This window comes from Haematobia irritans, chromosome 1 (assembly GCF_050003625.1).
Source record: "Haematobia irritans isolate KBUSLIRL chromosome 1, ASM5000362v1, whole genome shotgun sequence".
NCBI lineage: Eukaryota > Metazoa > Arthropoda > Insecta > Diptera > Muscidae > Haematobia > Haematobia irritans.
Window position 1 is genome coordinate 108,752,312 of NC_134397.1, and position 18,194 is coordinate 108,770,505.

At 34.4% G+C, this 18,194-nt stretch overlaps 1 protein-coding gene and 4 long non-coding RNA genes across 5 annotated transcripts in view; 3 read left to right on the forward strand and 2 right to left on the reverse strand.

The window, feature by feature from the left end:
• Positions 1 to 18,194, forward strand: part of LOC142221641 (uncharacterized) — a 51,826-nt gene that overhangs the window by 7,079 nt on the left and 26,553 nt on the right. The window lies entirely within an intron of this gene.
• On the forward strand, positions 6,297 to 8,291 carry LOC142241194 (enhancer of split m4 protein-like). The gene is made up of 3 exons (XM_075312942.1): positions 6,297 to 7,146; positions 7,202 to 7,267; positions 7,329 to 8,291. The coding sequence occupies exon 3, from the start codon at positions 7,804 to 7,806 to the stop codon at positions 8,191 to 8,193; it is 390 nt and encodes a 129-aa protein (XP_075169057.1). The 5' UTR covers positions 6,297 to 7,146; positions 7,202 to 7,267; positions 7,329 to 7,803; the 3' UTR covers positions 8,194 to 8,291.
• On the reverse strand, positions 8,170 to 9,791 carry LOC142241198 (uncharacterized). The gene is made up of 2 exons (XR_012723527.1): positions 8,874 to 9,791; positions 8,170 to 8,801 (listed from the first exon to the last, which is right to left on the reverse strand). It is a non-coding gene; the product is annotated as an uncharacterized LOC142241198 (long non-coding RNA).
• On the reverse strand, positions 9,980 to 10,595 carry LOC142241206 (uncharacterized). Its single transcript, XR_012723529.1, has 2 exons — positions 10,228 to 10,595; positions 9,980 to 10,161 (listed from the first exon to the last, which is right to left on the reverse strand). It is a non-coding gene; the product is annotated as an uncharacterized LOC142241206 (long non-coding RNA).
• Positions 11,408 to 12,696, forward strand: LOC142221640 (uncharacterized). The gene is made up of 4 exons (XR_012718166.1): positions 11,408 to 11,812; positions 11,887 to 12,053; positions 12,150 to 12,393; positions 12,461 to 12,696. It is a non-coding gene; the product is annotated as an uncharacterized LOC142221640 (long non-coding RNA).

Genomic DNA, 18,194 nt, shown 5'->3' on the forward strand with positions numbered 1-18,194 from the left:
GATTTTTGAGCAGAAAAAAGGTAAACAAAAAGAAACAAGTAGTTGGTGAAAATGGATGTATTATTTATATATTTTGGCAAAATACATTTAAGAAAATATAATATTACTTGCATTTAGGGAAACGGAACAAAGAAAGGAATGATCAGTAGCCGCTTCAAAAAACTCATTTTTCAAGAACATATTTAAAAGCTTCTTTTGACAGACGAAAGCGTCTTTTAAATCTATGGATGTTAAAAACACAATTAGTTAAAAACACTCACTTCAAAATAGAATCACTTACAGGCAATGCAATTCAGGCAATGCTAAACGACTGATTTTGTCTCGAATATTTTTCCTTACTAATGCCACTTTGTACTCATCCTCTGAATCCGAAGACGAGGAAAACAAAAACACATGGATTCATAATAATTTTTACACATATACATATTTTGATCACAAAAAGTTATTTTGAAATCAACTTTTGCTTCCAATTTCTTATTACCATATGTTTACAGCAATGTAAAAAAAAAGTAGTAGACAAAATAAATTACGATCGAATGCGGTGATCCAAAATTTTACAGCGATCGAAATGTTTCTCGATACGAAACAGAACTCGATGAAGAATGCGGTGATTTGGCCCCTGAGCATGTCCGTCCGTCCGTTCGTCCGTCTGTTGAAATCACGCTAACTTCCGAACGAAACAAGCTATCGACTCGAAACTTGGCACAAGTAGTTGTTATTGATGTAGGTCGGATGGTATTGAAAATGGGCCATATCGGTCCACTTTTACGTATAGCCCCCATATAAACGGACCCCCAAATTTGGCTTGCGATTGCTCTAAGAGAAGCAAATTTCATCCGATCCGGCCGAAATTTGGTACATGGTGTTAGTATATAGTCTCTAACAACCATGCAAAAATTGGTCCATATCGGTTCACTTTTACGTATAGCCCCCATATTTGGCTTGCGATTGCTCTAAAAGAAGCAAATTTCATCCGAACCGGCTGAAATTTGGTACATGGTGTTAGTATATGTTCTCTAACAACCATGCAAGAATTGGTCCACATCGGTCCATAATTATATATAGCCCCCATATAAACCGATCCCCCGATTTTTCTTGCGGAACCTCTAAGAAAAGCAAATTTCATCCGATCCGGCTGAAATTTGGTACATGGTGTTGCTATATGGTCTCTAACAACCATGCAAAAATTGGTCCACATTGGTCCATAATTACATATAGCCCCCATATAAACCGATCCCCCGATTTGGCTTGCGGAGCCTCTAAGAGAACCAAATTTCATCCGATCCGGCTGAAATTTGGTACACGGTGTTAGTATATGGTCTCTAACAACCATGCAAAAATTGGTCCACATCGGTCCATAATTATATATAGCCCCCATATAAACCGATCCCCCGATTTGGCTTGCGGAGCCTCTAAGAGAAGCAAATTTCATCCGATCCGGCTGAAATTTGCTACATGGTGTTGGTATATGTTCTCTAATGACCATGCCAAAATTGGTCCACATCGGCCCATAATTATATATAGCCCCCATATAAACCGATCCCCAGATTTGACCTCCGGAGCCTCTTAGAGGAGCAAAAGCCATCCGATTGAAATTTGGTCCGTGGTGTTAGTATATTGTCTCTAACAACCATGCCAAAATTGGTCCATATCGGCCCATAATTACATATATAGCCCCCATATAAGCCGATCCCCAGATTTGACCTCCGGAGCCTCTTAGAGGAGCAAAATTCATCCGATCCGGTTGAAATTGGGTACGTGGTGTTAGTATATGGTATCTAACAACCATGCAAGAATTGGTCCATATCGGTCCATAATTATATATAACCCCCATATAAATCGATCCCCAGATTTTCGGTCTATAGTTATATATAGGCGATCCCCAATCACACAAAAATTGGTCCTTATCGGTTCATAATCATGGTTGCCACTCGAGCCAAAAATAATCTAACAAAATTTTATTTTTATAGAAAACATTGTCAAAATGTTATTTCTATAGAAAATTTTGTCAAAATTTTATTTCTATAGAAAATTTTGTCAAAATTTATTTCTATAGAACATTTTGTCAAAATTTTATTTTGTCAAAATTTTGTCAAAATTTTATTTCTATAGAAAATTTAAACTTAATTATATACGTATTTAATCGGCCTTTTTTAGTTTAATATACCACGTATGGACTATGTGGTATATATTACGGTGTTAGAAAGTTTTAAGATATCTTGCCATCGATTGTGGATGACAGTCTTCAGTAGAAGTTTCTACGCAATCCATGGTGGAAGGTACATAAGCTTCGGCCTGGCCGAACTTACGGCCGTATATACTTGTTAGTTATTACTTTGTTCATAATATTAATACGCAAATAGCTTTGCAAGAACTATTATTATTCTATAACGAATTAAATAAGTCGTTTCTTCAAAAATTGTATAGTGAAAATAACATTGAATCGTTTAAAATCCACAGGACTTTTACAGCTTGTTCTACACTGTTAGAAAAATATGTTTTTCATATGTTCCGATATAAATTATGTTTCGTGCAGAATTTTTAAACACAATATATTTAAGTGCACATGCAATGTTCCTAAACTAGCACTAAATGTTTGGGACACATATGTTAATATGTTAGAATATATTATGTTTGGGGCATGCTGTTAAATAATGTTTTTTTTTTTGCATCGGCTCGTGGGCGCCGCAGACTATGCTATATAAATATAACTTATAACGATAATTATCTATTGATGACCATAACAGCTACGTAGCCCGGTGGATAGTGCGTTGGCTTACAAACTGTATGGTCGTCGGTTCGATTCTCCGCCCAGGCGAAAGGTAAAATTTAAAAAATTTATAAAATTTAATAATTTCTTTAACGTTATTTGTATTACAGAAAAAGATGCCAAGAACTAAAAAATTTCGTGGAAGTGAAAATTATGTGAGGGAATGAGCACAATCTTCTTTGGGGAATATTCTTCCACGCATATAATATTTTTGGCCTCAAAATGCTTCCAAACATATAATATATTCACATAAAACAAACATAATAATGTTTCGACAGTATCCAATAATATATGTGCTTCCTGCGAAATATGCTTGGAACATATGGTAGAAAAGCGATTTTTTGAGGGTGTAAGCTTTACTTACATTGGCCGGTATATCTACACTCAAAAAAGTGAACTCTCTATTTCAATAAAGTCGCTTTAACTTTATTTTAGTTCATGGAATTATTATTTTTGGAGAAAGTTTCCTTTACACTAATAATTTTTTGCGTACGCTAGTTAAATGAACAAAAAAACCGGGAAAAATTATATACAAATGAAGCATAAATATTTACTTAATTTGACTTCAAATGCACCCATCTCGAATGTATGGCACTAAAGACATTCTTACAATTTTCAACTCCACATATTTCCTTCAAACTACAAAATTTTCTTTAACTAGTGAAAAAAATTTTCTTGAATTCGTCTAAAAATATTTACTTATTTTTGTGATATCTGCGTGATGTCAGCGTTTGTAATACCACTATTTAAAATTTTCTTAAAATAATCTTATTTTTGAAAAATTAACCAAAATTTTTCTTCCTGGTAAGTTCACTGTTTTTTCAGTGTAAGTAGTTGCACAACCAAATTTTCTGATGAAAATATATTTATAATGATATTGTCGTCCGGCATTCTTATAATCGTTTTTCTTATACGAAACCATTTTAAACTTTCTTATATGAGTTTTTTTCTTATAATTACTCCATTACTTACTGTATTTAATAAAACTAGCTCAAAATATTTTTTTAATTTCTGGCTACACGCAAAGAAAAAATCGTTTCGAAAACATGTATCGAAAATGAATTTCTTCGAATATTTCAAAAAAAATTGTATAACATTTTTATTTTTGCAATAAAAAATAATGTTCACCCAGAAAAAAGTGACCAGTTCTTTAAGTTAAAATGGACTCATTGTGAAGAAAGTTGAACTTCGTATAGCGCCAAAGACGTTTTTATTCGTTTGAACGATGTGATTTTCGTAGAAATTAGGTAGAATGCATTCCATATATTAGTTAACATTTTCCTATATTTACGTACCACTATACTACAGAGTGAAAAAATTTAACTGAATTGAATTCATATATGGAATGATTTTATTGAACTTTTTTCATTCATTTGGACATATCTTACATATTTGTGTAAACCTTTTATTTCAAAATTAGAACTGCTTACCTTCGTTTTTAAATACAGTTTTATTTATTTATATAAGTAGTTTTTTCTTCAATACTCGTAAAAGACATGTTTTATTAGTATATTAAATGTATTTATTAAGAATCACTTTTAATAAGATGCTGCATAACGATTTTGTCCTCCTTCTACAATTTCAATATCTACAAATATAAAAAACCATAAACCAATTTTTTCACAAAAGGTTAGCGTCACTGTATGAACGTTACCTGATAATTGAAGATTCCAAAATGAAGACGTATGAAGGGGTTGTTATTCACGAACAGTGATAGACTTATTGTTTGTTATTTATGTTCAATAATTTTGAAAAAACGAAAAATTGTCTCACTAATTTAAAATAACAAATATTTTATATGTTTTATTATATTATATTATTTTACTATATTATTTTTAACAATCTCTCCGTATACCATAACAACGCGATTCCAACTAAAAAACAACCCACGCGCAAACATATCGATTACATCGATGACAGGTATCGATTACTGGTAGATACAAGAAATATAGGAAAATTTCCTATATTCTAACAAATGTGTTTCCTTAAGTTTTGAAAGGATTGAATACTTCTTAGTTCGAATGAACTAAAATATTTTTCTATGCTAAGTGTTATTCGTATGTATGATAAGCTTTCTATAATAAAGGAAGTCAGAATTATAATTTTAAAAGAAATTTTACTAAATCTGAGGAAACTTGGTGGTAGTTCGGTTTTTGTTTATTTTTATGAATGCTTTGTTATCAGTGAATAAAATTTTCTTGTTCAGTAGTAAATTCTTATACCCAGCGAAGAAAACAGTATTAGTAAAATTCCATGGCTTATTCTAGTTAATGAACTATTCCCAACTGCTTTCAGTTTTTTTTACTTTTTTTTAAAAGTAAATTTTATTATTTCACACAAAATTTTAACTTAATAAACTAAATTGATAAACATTTTTTCCTTTAGTTTCGAAGGCACTTTTTTCTGGGTGTTTGTTCCAAAAATTATAGTCCATTTCGTTTATATCAAGCACTGTTCTTTTCTGACATTAAGTCTTTAATAAGACATATTTTGAAGTTTCAGAGAAAAAATTTAATATACAGTGAAACCTATCAGAAGTGGACACCCACGGTCGCCTAAATTTTGTCCACATTTGGGAGGTGTATACTTATGAGAAGTTAATTGTAATGTTTTAATATAACGTCTCACGAAAATTATCCACTTTTGAGAAGTGTCTGCTTTTCAGAGTATCCAAGTTTGTTCATTTTGGAAATTTATTTCATAGTTAACAAAGAACACTTTAAAATGTTCCATTCATTATTTTCAGATCGATCATTATTTAACTTCATTGTGAAGTACGATGTAATCGCCAATAGTTCAATTTTGTAAAGAACAAATGATTAATAACAAACTAATTTTCAAGATATTCTTGATCAAGAATAATTATTACGGGGTCGTGTGTTAATAATCCACTTACATTTCAATAATGTATTAAATACTTGGGTCTTACATTAAAACAAACAAACAAAACTGTCGTCCTAAACGAAATGTAAGGCCAGCGAGAGTAGAGCTCGGCCATAGCGGTTTTGGCCGAAGCCGATGTTCGGCATAAAAGCAATAATCGCTCGAAGCCGATAATTTGAAATTAAAGAAGTTTTGAGTGTTTTAGTTCAATGTTTACATATTTTATTGGCAAAGGCATAAAACAACAATAAAAGGTACACAGTCCATGTCTTATGCTATGTTCCTACACCCAGAAAAAAGTGACCACTTCTTTAAGTTAAAATGAACTCATTGTGAAGAAAGTTGAACTTCGTATAGCGTCAAAGACATTTTTATTTGTTTGAACGATGTGATTTTCGTAAAAATTAGGTAGAATGCATTCCATATATTAGTTAACATTTTCCAATATTTATGTACCATATACTACAGAATGAAAAAATTTAACTGAATTGAAGTCATATATTGAATGATTTTATCGAACTTTTTTCATTCATTTGGACAAATCCAAGGTATATTAATTAAAGGTAAAGTCACGAACAAGCGTGTGTACCCCTCATGATATTAATAATGTCAAACTAAAATGGCAGATCACTTAAGTTGACATTTTGTGTATGTGTAGTGTTGTCGTATTGTTGAATGCATATATAAAGGAGCAAGTAGTTGAAGAGAAACCATCAACATTGTTGGATACTAACAATGATTCTCTATGTAACAAAGAAAGTACTGGGCACGCATCACAGACCAAAAATGCTAAGTAGTAGTGATGGAGAACATCAGAAAGAAATCAAGAGCCAACAAATGGTGATTTTCAAGTTACCACCACCCAAGTTGGCAACTTAGTTAAACAGGAACCTCAAGGCGATTTGGATAAAACAATGGCACTTATCGATGCACGAACCACAGATGGAACAGAACAAACTGTAACTACGTCAAGACTTAACATTCTACCAATTCAAATACGATATACAAGAACAACCTTCATTGGAAAGTGGTCTGGTCAAAAAGGAACTGATGGACACCGCGACACCAAATGTGGCGGAACATTCTTTTAATTCAGAGCAAATTGTAACTCCACCATCTACTGAAAATGCTACAGATGGTGATCATTGCAATACATTGGCCAATAGTATAGATAATTCCCGATCGAATACACAAGCCCAATCTTCTATTGCAAGTGGTGTGGTCAAAGCATAGTCATTCGCGGTCACCACATGCTAGACGACATAGAAGTCGGACATGTTCTCCCCCAACAAGAAAACGGTCAGCGACACCACAGCAAAGGAAACAAAAACTAATGCGATGTCTTGAATTGTCTGAAATGGGGGATAGAACTGAAATACCTTGGACATCTAAAAGGCATCAATCTGACGTGGCTGTATGTCATAAGTGCCATACTGCATAAGAGTTACCTTTGTCTGTGCCAGACATTGAAATTCATGATCAACCGGTTTATGGTAAGTAATGTATATTGGTGGGCAGGTCCATATTTTAAATATTTAAAATTTCCAGAGGGTTTACAACCGCATTTGCCTGAAATTGGAGATGGCTGTACGGCGAGGCAAAAAAGATATCGAGGTATGTATCTTTTTGTCTTTGTGTGAAAGAGCATTTAAAGTAACTACTAATTTCAATGCAGCAATAGATGGTACATGATGTTAATATATGTTATCTAACAACCAGACAAAAATTGGTCCATATCGGCCCATAATTATATGTAGCCCCCATATAAATCAATCCCCCGATTTGCCTTGCGGAGTCTCTAAGAGAAGCAAATTTCATCCGATCCTTCTGAAATTTGTTACATGATGTTAGTATCTCTAACAACCATACACAAATTGGTTGAAAGAAAAACATAACTCTCAGTTTATTTTCAATACCAATAAAGTACATTAACCTAATGAACACAATTTGGAAGGACAGACTCCCTATTGTAATGCACTGTCTTTTGTCTATGAATTTGGTATTTTTACAACTACCTGCTTATAAACTATTTCCGAATTTTGAGAGTATCTGCCTTGAGAGTATAAAAGCAGCAGCACTCCGGAATAAAATATCATTCTCAATCGATTTTTCGTTCTGTAAAGAACTCAAAAAAGAAAATCACATTTAAAATGTGCGTAGAAATCTCTCACAACCAATTCAACAAAATGGATATCGCAATCAGTAACAAGAAAGTCTCATACAGTATTGGAAAGATGATGAAGCAGCTCTTGAAACTAAGGAAGCAATCCAGCCAAAAGATCAACTCAATGGAATCTTTGGAGAATGAAAGCAATGCCAGTCTGGAAGTGGACTACCTATCGATGGAGTCCTATGAAAATGAAATTAACGAACATCTCTCTGCTAAGCAATCTTTCTATGATGAGGAAATAAACACAGTACCTGTACACTACATTCGCACCGCAGAGGGAACGTTTTTTGGACTTCTTCTGCCAATCAAATATCCTGCTTACAAGATCGTTGGGCTCAGGCCTAAATTTCAACTTGAAATAGAATTTTGAAAATTTTATTTTTATGCAATTATCGAAAGCTTTAAACTTAAAACTTTGATACATATAATTATACAAACAAAATACATATACACATACTTAAACTTAAATCGATGTTTGGCTTTTTATTTTTTGATATTCTAAAAATTTTGTATTTAGTTTGGGATGATTATGTTGAAACCTTAACAACAAGTATGAAAAAATATGTTATTCATATGTTTCATTTTAAACAAAATAGGTTTCGATTCAGCAACGTTCCGAATTTTCTGCATTTCCAAATTGTCTATATTTTATGGGGTTTTAGCCAATAAAATAAATTCATTATATGTTTTTTGCCCTCCAAGACGTTGTGGGCGCCCTTTACCTGAATAGTTTGTAAATGCTCTACAACCTTGTACAGGACATTCTGGTTTTTGCAGTAAAACTCTGTAAACTCTCCCGGGCCGTATAATTTCATTCTTTTGTACTATATCGCAGAGAATTACACTGTGGTGCAATTTTCAACTTTTTGGCTCCAAACAAAAAATCATCCCAGTCGAAACTACTCGATGAGAGGAGAAAAGTAACTTCTGAATTTTGCTAGATTGGTTGCCGTTCGTTTTTAATGAGCCTCTGAAGTTCTAAAAATAAAATTAAGTAATTTGATTGTGGGTATATAATTTCCTCATCAAGCGCTAGTAAGGTTTTTATACCTCTTATTGAACCAGTCCCTTTTTGGAGTCTTACTTCCAGCCATGATTCCAATAGTAAAGGCATCAAGTGATCGATATCTAGTTGCGCAATTGTTCATATTCATCTCATTTTTATTAGACCGATTAAACAAATGCGATAAATCACTTCTCTGTTCTGCAGCAAATAAACGTTTTATTCCATAATGATACAGATTTCAAGTCATGTTTTTGCTTAAGCTTGAATACGGCCAATGTTTCAAGCATTTGTTGTAAACGCTGCAATATCTTGGAACGACGTTTATACTTGTCTGCTTTTGACCCATATTTTTGTTAACATTCGACCAGCTTTATCACCTTCGTCCCTAACTCGATATATCATTTCTAGAAAATTTTGTAAAATGTTTGCGCTATGAGTCGGGTATGGGTATGTGTATTAGCAAAACATCTAAGAGTAGCAATGAATCCTCTTGTATGTTGGGTTGAATGTGGGACATTGCGCATCGTAAGTAGGAAGATACAATGTGGAAAAATGGAGCCACCGATTCATGGGGTAGATAACCTAGTAGAGCGCTCAATGTTTTAAACGATTCTCGTTTTGGCTCTCGTTACTGATCCAAATAAACGGCTGATATGAGATCACTAAGACTTGCCAGAAGTCCCACATGATTTATTGCTATTGCATCTCTTAGATTCCTTAATGCCTCGATTCAGTTTAGCGATACTTTCTCTAACATTTATTTGCCTTATGCCATATTGTGATTCTTTGAGCTGTTCCCGAATTGTAATTTTGCGCACTTTGAATTAGGTTTTTGTGAACATAGTATATATAAATAAAAGAGTTTTTTTTAAGAAAATTCTTTTATAAAACTAACCCCATACAAATAACACAATGTATATAAAAAGCAATATGTATGTAAACAAACCTACTAAACGTAAACAAAGCCTTTGACAATATGAATGTCGATATTAGTCACCTGATTGCATGACTTTACATCTTTATAATGCCTTGAGACAAATCTTACATATTTGTGGTAAACCTTTTACTTCAAAATTAGATCTGCTTACCTTCGTTTTTAAATACAGTTTTTTTTTTTTATATAGACATTTTTTCTTCAATAAAAGACATGTTTTATTAACATATTAAATATATTTATTAAGAATTAACAGCATCGACTGGCCTTGAAATATTAGTTTATTATTCCATGTAAAGTTATCAACTGTAAAACGTAATGCTTTTCTTCTTGTTGTTCCTTTCACTTTTAATAAGATGCTGCGTAACGATTTTGTCCTCCTTTTACAATTTCAATAACTACAAATATAAAAAATCATAAACCAATTTTTTCACAAAAGGTTAGCGTCACTGTATGAATGTTACCTCATAATTGAAGATTCCAAATTGAAGACGAATGAAGGGTTGTTTTTCTGTTGCTGTTTTCTTTCTTTATACACCATCACGAACAATGATAGAATTATTGTTTGTTATTTATGTTCATTAATTTTGAGAAAACGAAACATTTTCTCACTAATTTACAATAAACTAAACAAATATTTTATTTGTTATTTATAATATTTTTTACTATATTATTCTCTAACAATCTCTCCGTATACCATAACAACGCGATTCCAACTAAAAAAACAACCCAAACATATCGATGACAGGTATCGATTACAGATAGATAAAAGAAATATAGGAAAATTTCCTATATTCTAACAAGTGTGTTTTCTTAAGTTTTGAAAGGATTGAATACTTCTTAGTACGAATGAACTAAAATATTTTTCTATGCCAAGTGTTATTCGTATGTATGATAAGCTTTCTATAATAAAGGAAGTCAGTGTTATCGTTTTATGCGCTTTACAGACTATCAGTTATTCCGGACGGAATGTCGGTGTTTGTAAAGAATCTTACAGTGTGTCGGATCGATACGACTTGTCGGCGATGACTAAATAATCGGTAAATGTGTTATCGATCCCTTAAACATGCAGCAGTATCGGTTATGCCTTCGGACTTAACATATAATGTGCACAATATATGGGATTTGATCGACACGAGCACTGTCGTCCAGAATAACTTTTACTAAATTTGAGGAAACTTGGTTTTAGTTCGGTTTTTGTTTATTTTTACGAATGCTTTGTTATCAGTGAAAAAAAAAATTTCTTGTTCAGTAGTAAATTCTTATACCCACACACAAAAAATTATCACCAACATTTTTTCAATTAAAAACTTAATTGAATTTGGAAACGGATTCAATTAATATGTTAATTGATTCAATTAATTATTTAATCAAATCCGAATAAAACCCAATTAAAAAATGATTGATATTTGTTACGTTTCCAATTAAAATATTAATTGATTCAATCAATTCGGAAATAATTTTCAATTACAAACGTGATTGAAATTTTTTCCGTTTCCAATTACACATGTGATTGATCCAATCACTTGTGATTGAAATTGAATAATTTTGAGCAATGGAAAGAGCGAAAAGAGAACAAGAGAATGGGTATTCAACATTGTATGATGGAGAGATCAGTCTGTAGAAGTAACTTGTAACGAACGGTTGGGTTTTTTTCGCGTAAATTGAAAAACATGATTGGCGACATTCTGTCTGCTGCATTGAAAATGTGTACATAAATATTTTGAACGCAACAACAAATCATAGTAAAGGGTTGAAATAAATAAAGTGTGCAACAACAAATGGCCACGTGGTAAAGGTTTGAAAAAATATATGAGAGAACGCATTTGAAATTACCTGTGTTTGTGTTTTGTGGTATTGTAAAAATGGAAAACAATCTACGTTTATTGAAGGTAAGAAATTGTGAAATGTGAATACCGTTTTCCATTGAAGCCTGTTTACATTAAACGGACTAAAATAATATATTTTTTATTCATTTCTTTTAGTAACCAATTTTATTTCGTGAAATTGACCAATCAATCCCATCAACTCCATCATTTTATCAAATATGTAAGAATATGTTTGCAACAAAAAAGTGGGTACCGTGTTGATCTTTTAAAATTATATTTTTTTTTCACTCCTAGTTTTCTTAAAACCAAGAGCGGTATGGGTTTGTTGGAAGATTCACCTTGAAGTTGCGAAGTGGCGTTGGCATTAAATTGTATTTTTGTTTTACCTGCCTTTTTCAGTTTGAACCCAAGTAGATAGCAGTATATCTGATATATAAACTAATGAGCTGAATTATGTAATGGTAAAAAAGTTCTTTCTTTTGGATTTAAAAATATGAAAAATATCCGAAAATAATAAAAATATGTATTTCCCATTTATATATTTTTTCTATTTTTAGAATTTGCAAAGTATCATCAATATAATACCAAATATTACATTGCTTTCTCCCATTATTTTTGTCTACGATTGGTTCAAATTTTAATAGACGATTTCAATGTGCGGAAATTTTGGAAAGGAATTGTTACTAAAATTAAATTACCGAGCTCCTTAATACACCTTTTTATGCTAAAAGACTACAACTGCAAAAGAAGATTATAAATCTGCAACCTGGAACTAAGAATTGAACTTGATATTCTATGCAGGTAATGTTTAACAAAATTAACTTTTAATTTAACAAAATTAAATTCGAATTATTCTGTTTACTTTCAGAAAAACTAATTTAGCTTACAGGCTGCTGATTTATTGGAAATCTAGGCGCATCTACATATTAGAAGGACCATGCTAACATGGTTATTATTATAAGGAAGATAATGATTTATATAATTTATGTAATTGTATTTGTAAGTTATGTTAGAACAAACCACAAATGACAAGAACCAAATTTATTTGTCTATTGCATAATTCAAAAAATAATAAAATATTAAATATGTTTTATAAGAAACACATATATTCTTTTATTTCAAATAAAATTAAATACGATTTTGGGGTCGCAATATATACATTTTTCGATTGAAATTTATAGCCAATTTCAATTAATTATTTAATTGAATGAATCAAATAGTTGATTGTTTTTTGTCGCGAAATTAATTAAAATTTTTATTGATTCAATTAAAAATGTGATTGAATTTTATGTTAAAAATCAATCACGTTTTTAATTGATTCAATCACACAATTAATTGATTCCGTGACAAAAGTCAATTAAATTTTTAATTGAAAATCGTGTTGGTTTTCAATCAAAATGGGTGATTGATACTATCATTTTCGTGATTGAAGACATTTCAATTAAAAAAATGATTGAATCCGCGATTTTCGTGATTGAAATCAAAAAAAAATTTTAGTAAAAAAGTATTAGTAAAATTCCATGTCTTATTCCAGTTAATGAACTATTCCTAACTGCTTTCAGTTTACGATTTTTTACTGAAACAAGTAATTTTTTTTTTATTTCACACAAAAATTTAACTTAATGCAAATAAAATGGCTAAACTAAATTGATAAACATTTTTTCCTTTAGTTTTGAAGGCACTTTTTTCTGGCTGACTCGTTTTCCTTATTCGTTTTTCCAAAACATTTCGCCGTTCACACCGAGTTGAGATGTTTTAAACAAATATACGCACCGTTTGTTCAAATAAATACCGCGATCGCAAAGTGGAAACATTTTTAGTTATTTTCACGTTCCTACGTTCTTCAAAGCCTATGTTTATTCGTTTTTCCTATGAAATTTATTTTAATAATTTGTCATATATTTTGAAAAGAGTATGTTCAGTCAGAACATATTTCAAATTGGGGGGCTTTACATTATAAAATGCTCTAGAGTTAGTCGAGAAGAAAGACATACCGGCTAGACCAAGAGCACATGCGTGGATACCTGCAAACCCTCCTGACCCTGAATCTATTTTAAATAGACTGAAACAATGCAATCCAGATCTTCCAACAGCTGATTGGAAGGTTGGCCGTTTGGATGAAGTGGATGGGCCAAGACGGCATGCAGTGTTTATATTGAACACTCAGTCTTTGCCACATCTAGCAAAGTCCCAGGGCCGTGTATGTTATGGCTTTCATTATATCCAAATGAAGGTGTATAAAAACGATCAGCTAAAGGATTCAGAAATGGACAAGCCTCTGTCTGAATCAGAAGTAAGCGGATCCTCTTGCGAAGTCGAGGGGGATACCAAGACATTTGAAGACATGGATAGATACCGTATGCGTGAGGAGGCTTCTACTGCCTCAGAACTCACCAAAGTTGAACCTATGGTTATTGCGAGAGTCACCGATATCTCTGAAGAGGACATTCTTGATGACTCGATTGAAGCGGCTGATGTGACGGTTGTTGAAAATCTCGATGGTCCTACGGATCCTCCAGATAAATCTTCATCATTGTAAGGCTGCATGTGCTGCCTTAAAAGTTCTCCTGACGAAAGGGGACATAGATATAGTTCTTATTCAAGAACCATATGTTTACAAAAACAAAATATGTGAAATAAGTACTCCGGGGTTCAAACTATTGCAGTATACTGGTAATGATGTAAATCGAGCCTGTATAATTGCTAAAAACGAGCTCAATTTGTTTCTGCTTCCCTCAATGTGCAATACAGACACTGTCGTTGCAAGTTTAGAAATAGCCAAATGCAAATATTGGGTATCTTCGGTCTACATGGGACATGACAGGGAGATGCCTCCATATGCCGTTAAGACCTTAGTGGAGGAGTCACGGAAAACAAAGACGAAACTCATTATGGGATGCGATGCGAATGCACATCATAGTATATGGGGAAGTAGTGATACTAATGCAAGGGGAGAGTCGCTAATAGAGTTTATTTTGCGTACTAATCTGGTAGTTTGCAATAAGGGAGATGCCCCAACCTTTGTCACTAAAAACAGGCAAGAGGTTTTGGACATCACCTTGGCCTCGCAAGAACTGAATGAAATGATATCTGAGTGGCAGGTTTTAAGTGAACACAGCTTCTCAGATCATCGCTACATCAGTTTCAAATTTGATGTTCATATCACCAAGATCATATTTCCGCCAAATGTTAGGAAAGCTGACTGGAATAGGTATAGGGAATCGTTCAATATGATGATACCGGAAATGCCAGAGACAAATATGAGCACTGTGCAAGATATCGAATACGCAGTGAAGCGGATTACTAAGGCCTTCAACATCTCACTGAAAGCTGCATGCCCTAGAGGAAAGCCAAGGGGGAAACATCGACCTCCATGGTGGTCTACGGAATTAAGTAATATGAGGAAATCCTGCAGGAAGCTCTTTAACAAGGCAAAGTCCACCAGAGCTTCTGAGGACTGGGACGCTTACAAGAAGATTCTGAGAGGATACAAGCGAGAACTGAGAAAGGCTCAGCATAACTCTTGGAATGATTACTGCAGCAGTATTGAGAATACGTCCGAGGCTTCCAGACTACGGAAGGTTCTAGCATCCACCAACTCCGCTCCAGGTTTCATTAAAACATCGGAGGGCAATTGGACAACGTCCAGTGAGGAGACGCTGGAGGTACTATTGGACACACATTTTCCTGGAAATCAGACGGTTGAACCATGTACTGGCGGTGCCACAGTTGCTCAGCGGTCGTTTCCTGTCGAGGACATTGTATCGGAAACTAGAATAAGATGGGCGCTAAAAAGCTTTGGACCATTCAAATCCCCTGGACCTGATGGAATTACTCCGGCGGAGTTACAAGCTGTAACTGACAAAATTATCCCCTGGTTGTCGGTGATATATAAAGGATGTATCAACTTATCATATATCCCAGGAAAGTGGAGGGAAACAAAAGTCGTTTTCATACCTAAAGCGGGAAAAGCCTCTCACTCGAGGGCGAAGGATTTCCGACCAATCAGCTTATCCTCATTCCTACTTAAGACTCTGGAGAGGATGATAGATATTTATCTTAGAACTAGCATCGATTCAAGTTTGTTCTCGAAACGACAGCATGCATACTCGAAGGGCAGGTCTACTGAGACCGCACTACATGAACTAGTCAGCTTTATTGAAAGCTCACTATCTGTCAAAGAATACACAATCGTGGCGTTTCTAGACATCGAAGGGGCGTTCAATAATGTCCATCCGAGCTCGATATTAAATGGACTGACAACTCTGAATGTTGATCCATGTATACTCAGGCTGTTAGACGAACTGCTAATGAAGAGACGTATTTCAGCCACACTAGGACAAGCAAACATACAAAAGTATGTGAACAGAGGCACTCCCCAAGGAGGAGTTCTATCACCTCTTCTTTGGAATGTTGCTATAAATAGCCTTCTGGTTACTCTAGAAAAAGAAAGGATAAAAGTGGTGGCATACGCAGATGATGTAGCTCTGGCAGTCAGGGGAAAATTCCCATCCACAATCAGAGATATTATTCAGAGGGCCCTCCGGATGACTGAAAAATGGGCGAAAGATAATGGTCTTGGGGTAAATCCCGCAAAGACAGAATTAGTCATGTACTGCAAAGATCGCAAAACTCCCACGGTTAGGCCTATTTCCTTAGGGGGTATTGAAATTCCCTTTGGTGATTGTGCAAAATACCTTGGCGTTATTTTGGACAGGAAGCTGAACTTTAAGCTTAATATTGAAGAAAGGGCGAGGAAGGCAACTGTAGCTTTGTACTCGTGCAAAAAGGCAATAGGAAAAAAGTGGGGACTAAAACCAAAAATTGTGCATTGGCTATACACGGCAGTGGTTAGACCTATAATGCTATATGGTGTTGTAGTCTGGTGGCCGGCACTTCAGAAACCGACTGGTTTAGATAAAGTTCAGCGTATGGCGTGTTTGTGTATTTCAGGCGCATTCAGCAAGACAGGAACAAATTCCCTTAATGTCATGCTGCATCTATTGCCTTTAGACATTTTGGCCAAACAGTCAGCTGCAACAACGGCTGTGCGGTTGCGCGAACTATCGCTGTGGTCGGAAAAAGGTTACGGTCACAGTTCTGTCCTCAAAACAATGTCAGATGTGCCTAACGTAGTGGATTACACTTTGGCGAGTCCACTTTTCGACAAAAAGTTTGAGACTCTAATCCCCAACAGTGAGGCGTGGTGCACACAGACCCCGGGGAATAAAGAATATATAGATTTCTACACTGATGGCTCCAAATTGGATGGACAAGTGGGTTTCGGAGTATATTCTAATGATTTGGAACTTCAAATAGCGAAAAGATTACCTAATCACTGTAGTGTTTTTCAGGCTGAAATATTAGCAATAAGAGAGGTGGCGAATTGGCTGAGAAGTAATGTTCCAAAAAATGTGGGCATTAATATATACTCAGACAGTCAACCTGCAATAAAATCCTTGGACTCTGTGTTCCTCAACTCGAAAACGGCCATCGATTGCCGCAAATCTCTCAATGAGATGGCTGAGCAGTACAATATTCACCTAATATGGGTGCCTGGCCATAGGAACATACCGGGGAACTGCGAAGCCGATGAGTTGGCAAGGCTAGGGACTACCTTACATATTCCAGGGGAACTAGAATTTGTTGGTATGCCCCTAGCTACCTGCAAGCTCATGCTGCGTGAGAAGGCTGTTATGATGGCAAATGTTCGATGGGAGAATTGCAAGGGTTGTAACGACACCAAGCAAATATGGCCCCATTTCAACTTAAACCGCACACTAGATATGCTAATGTTCTCGAGACGTCAGATCTCACTCCTGATATCTGCTATAACGGGTCGCTGCCTGATAGGAGATTTTGCAAAAACTATTGGCGCGAAGTATAATGACTATTGTATGAGCTGTCATGATGCGGAGGAAAAAGAATCAATTAAACACCTCTTGTGTGAGTGTCCTGCATTTTGTGTAAAGCGCAAGCAACTTTTAGGAGCATATAGCTTCAGATTACTGGCGGATCTGGAAAACGTTAACTTAAGCAGTCTGCTAATGTTTTTGGAACAATCTGGTTGGTTCAACAAAGAAAAATAATCAAGAAGGTTCAGCGGTTAAAACTAGAAGTGCCCATATGTAATAGGTACTTTTAGTCAATGTGGTATCACAATGGACTGAATAGTCTAAGTGAGCCTGAATCTTAATCGGGCTGCCACTTTAACCTAACCTAACCTACATTATAAAATTGACGTGTTTTGGAGGTAAACTTGTGTTTTGAACATGATTTTTTGTATGAGGAAAACGGCTCGTTTTGAAATGTTTATAAAGGGAAAACATTTCAAACCCTAAAACATGCTTGGTGAGAACGCCGTATTATAATCAGAGATGGTCTGCCGTAAACTGTAAGGTATTTGACATACATTTACGGCGTACACCTAAAAAAAAGTGATACCTTCTTTAAGTTAAAATGAACGCATTGTGAAGAAAATTGAACTTTGTATAGCGCCAAAGACATTTTTAATTGTTTGAACGATGTTGTTTTTGTAGAATGCATTCCATATATTAGTTAACATTTTCCTATATTGATGTACCACTATTCTGCAGAATGAA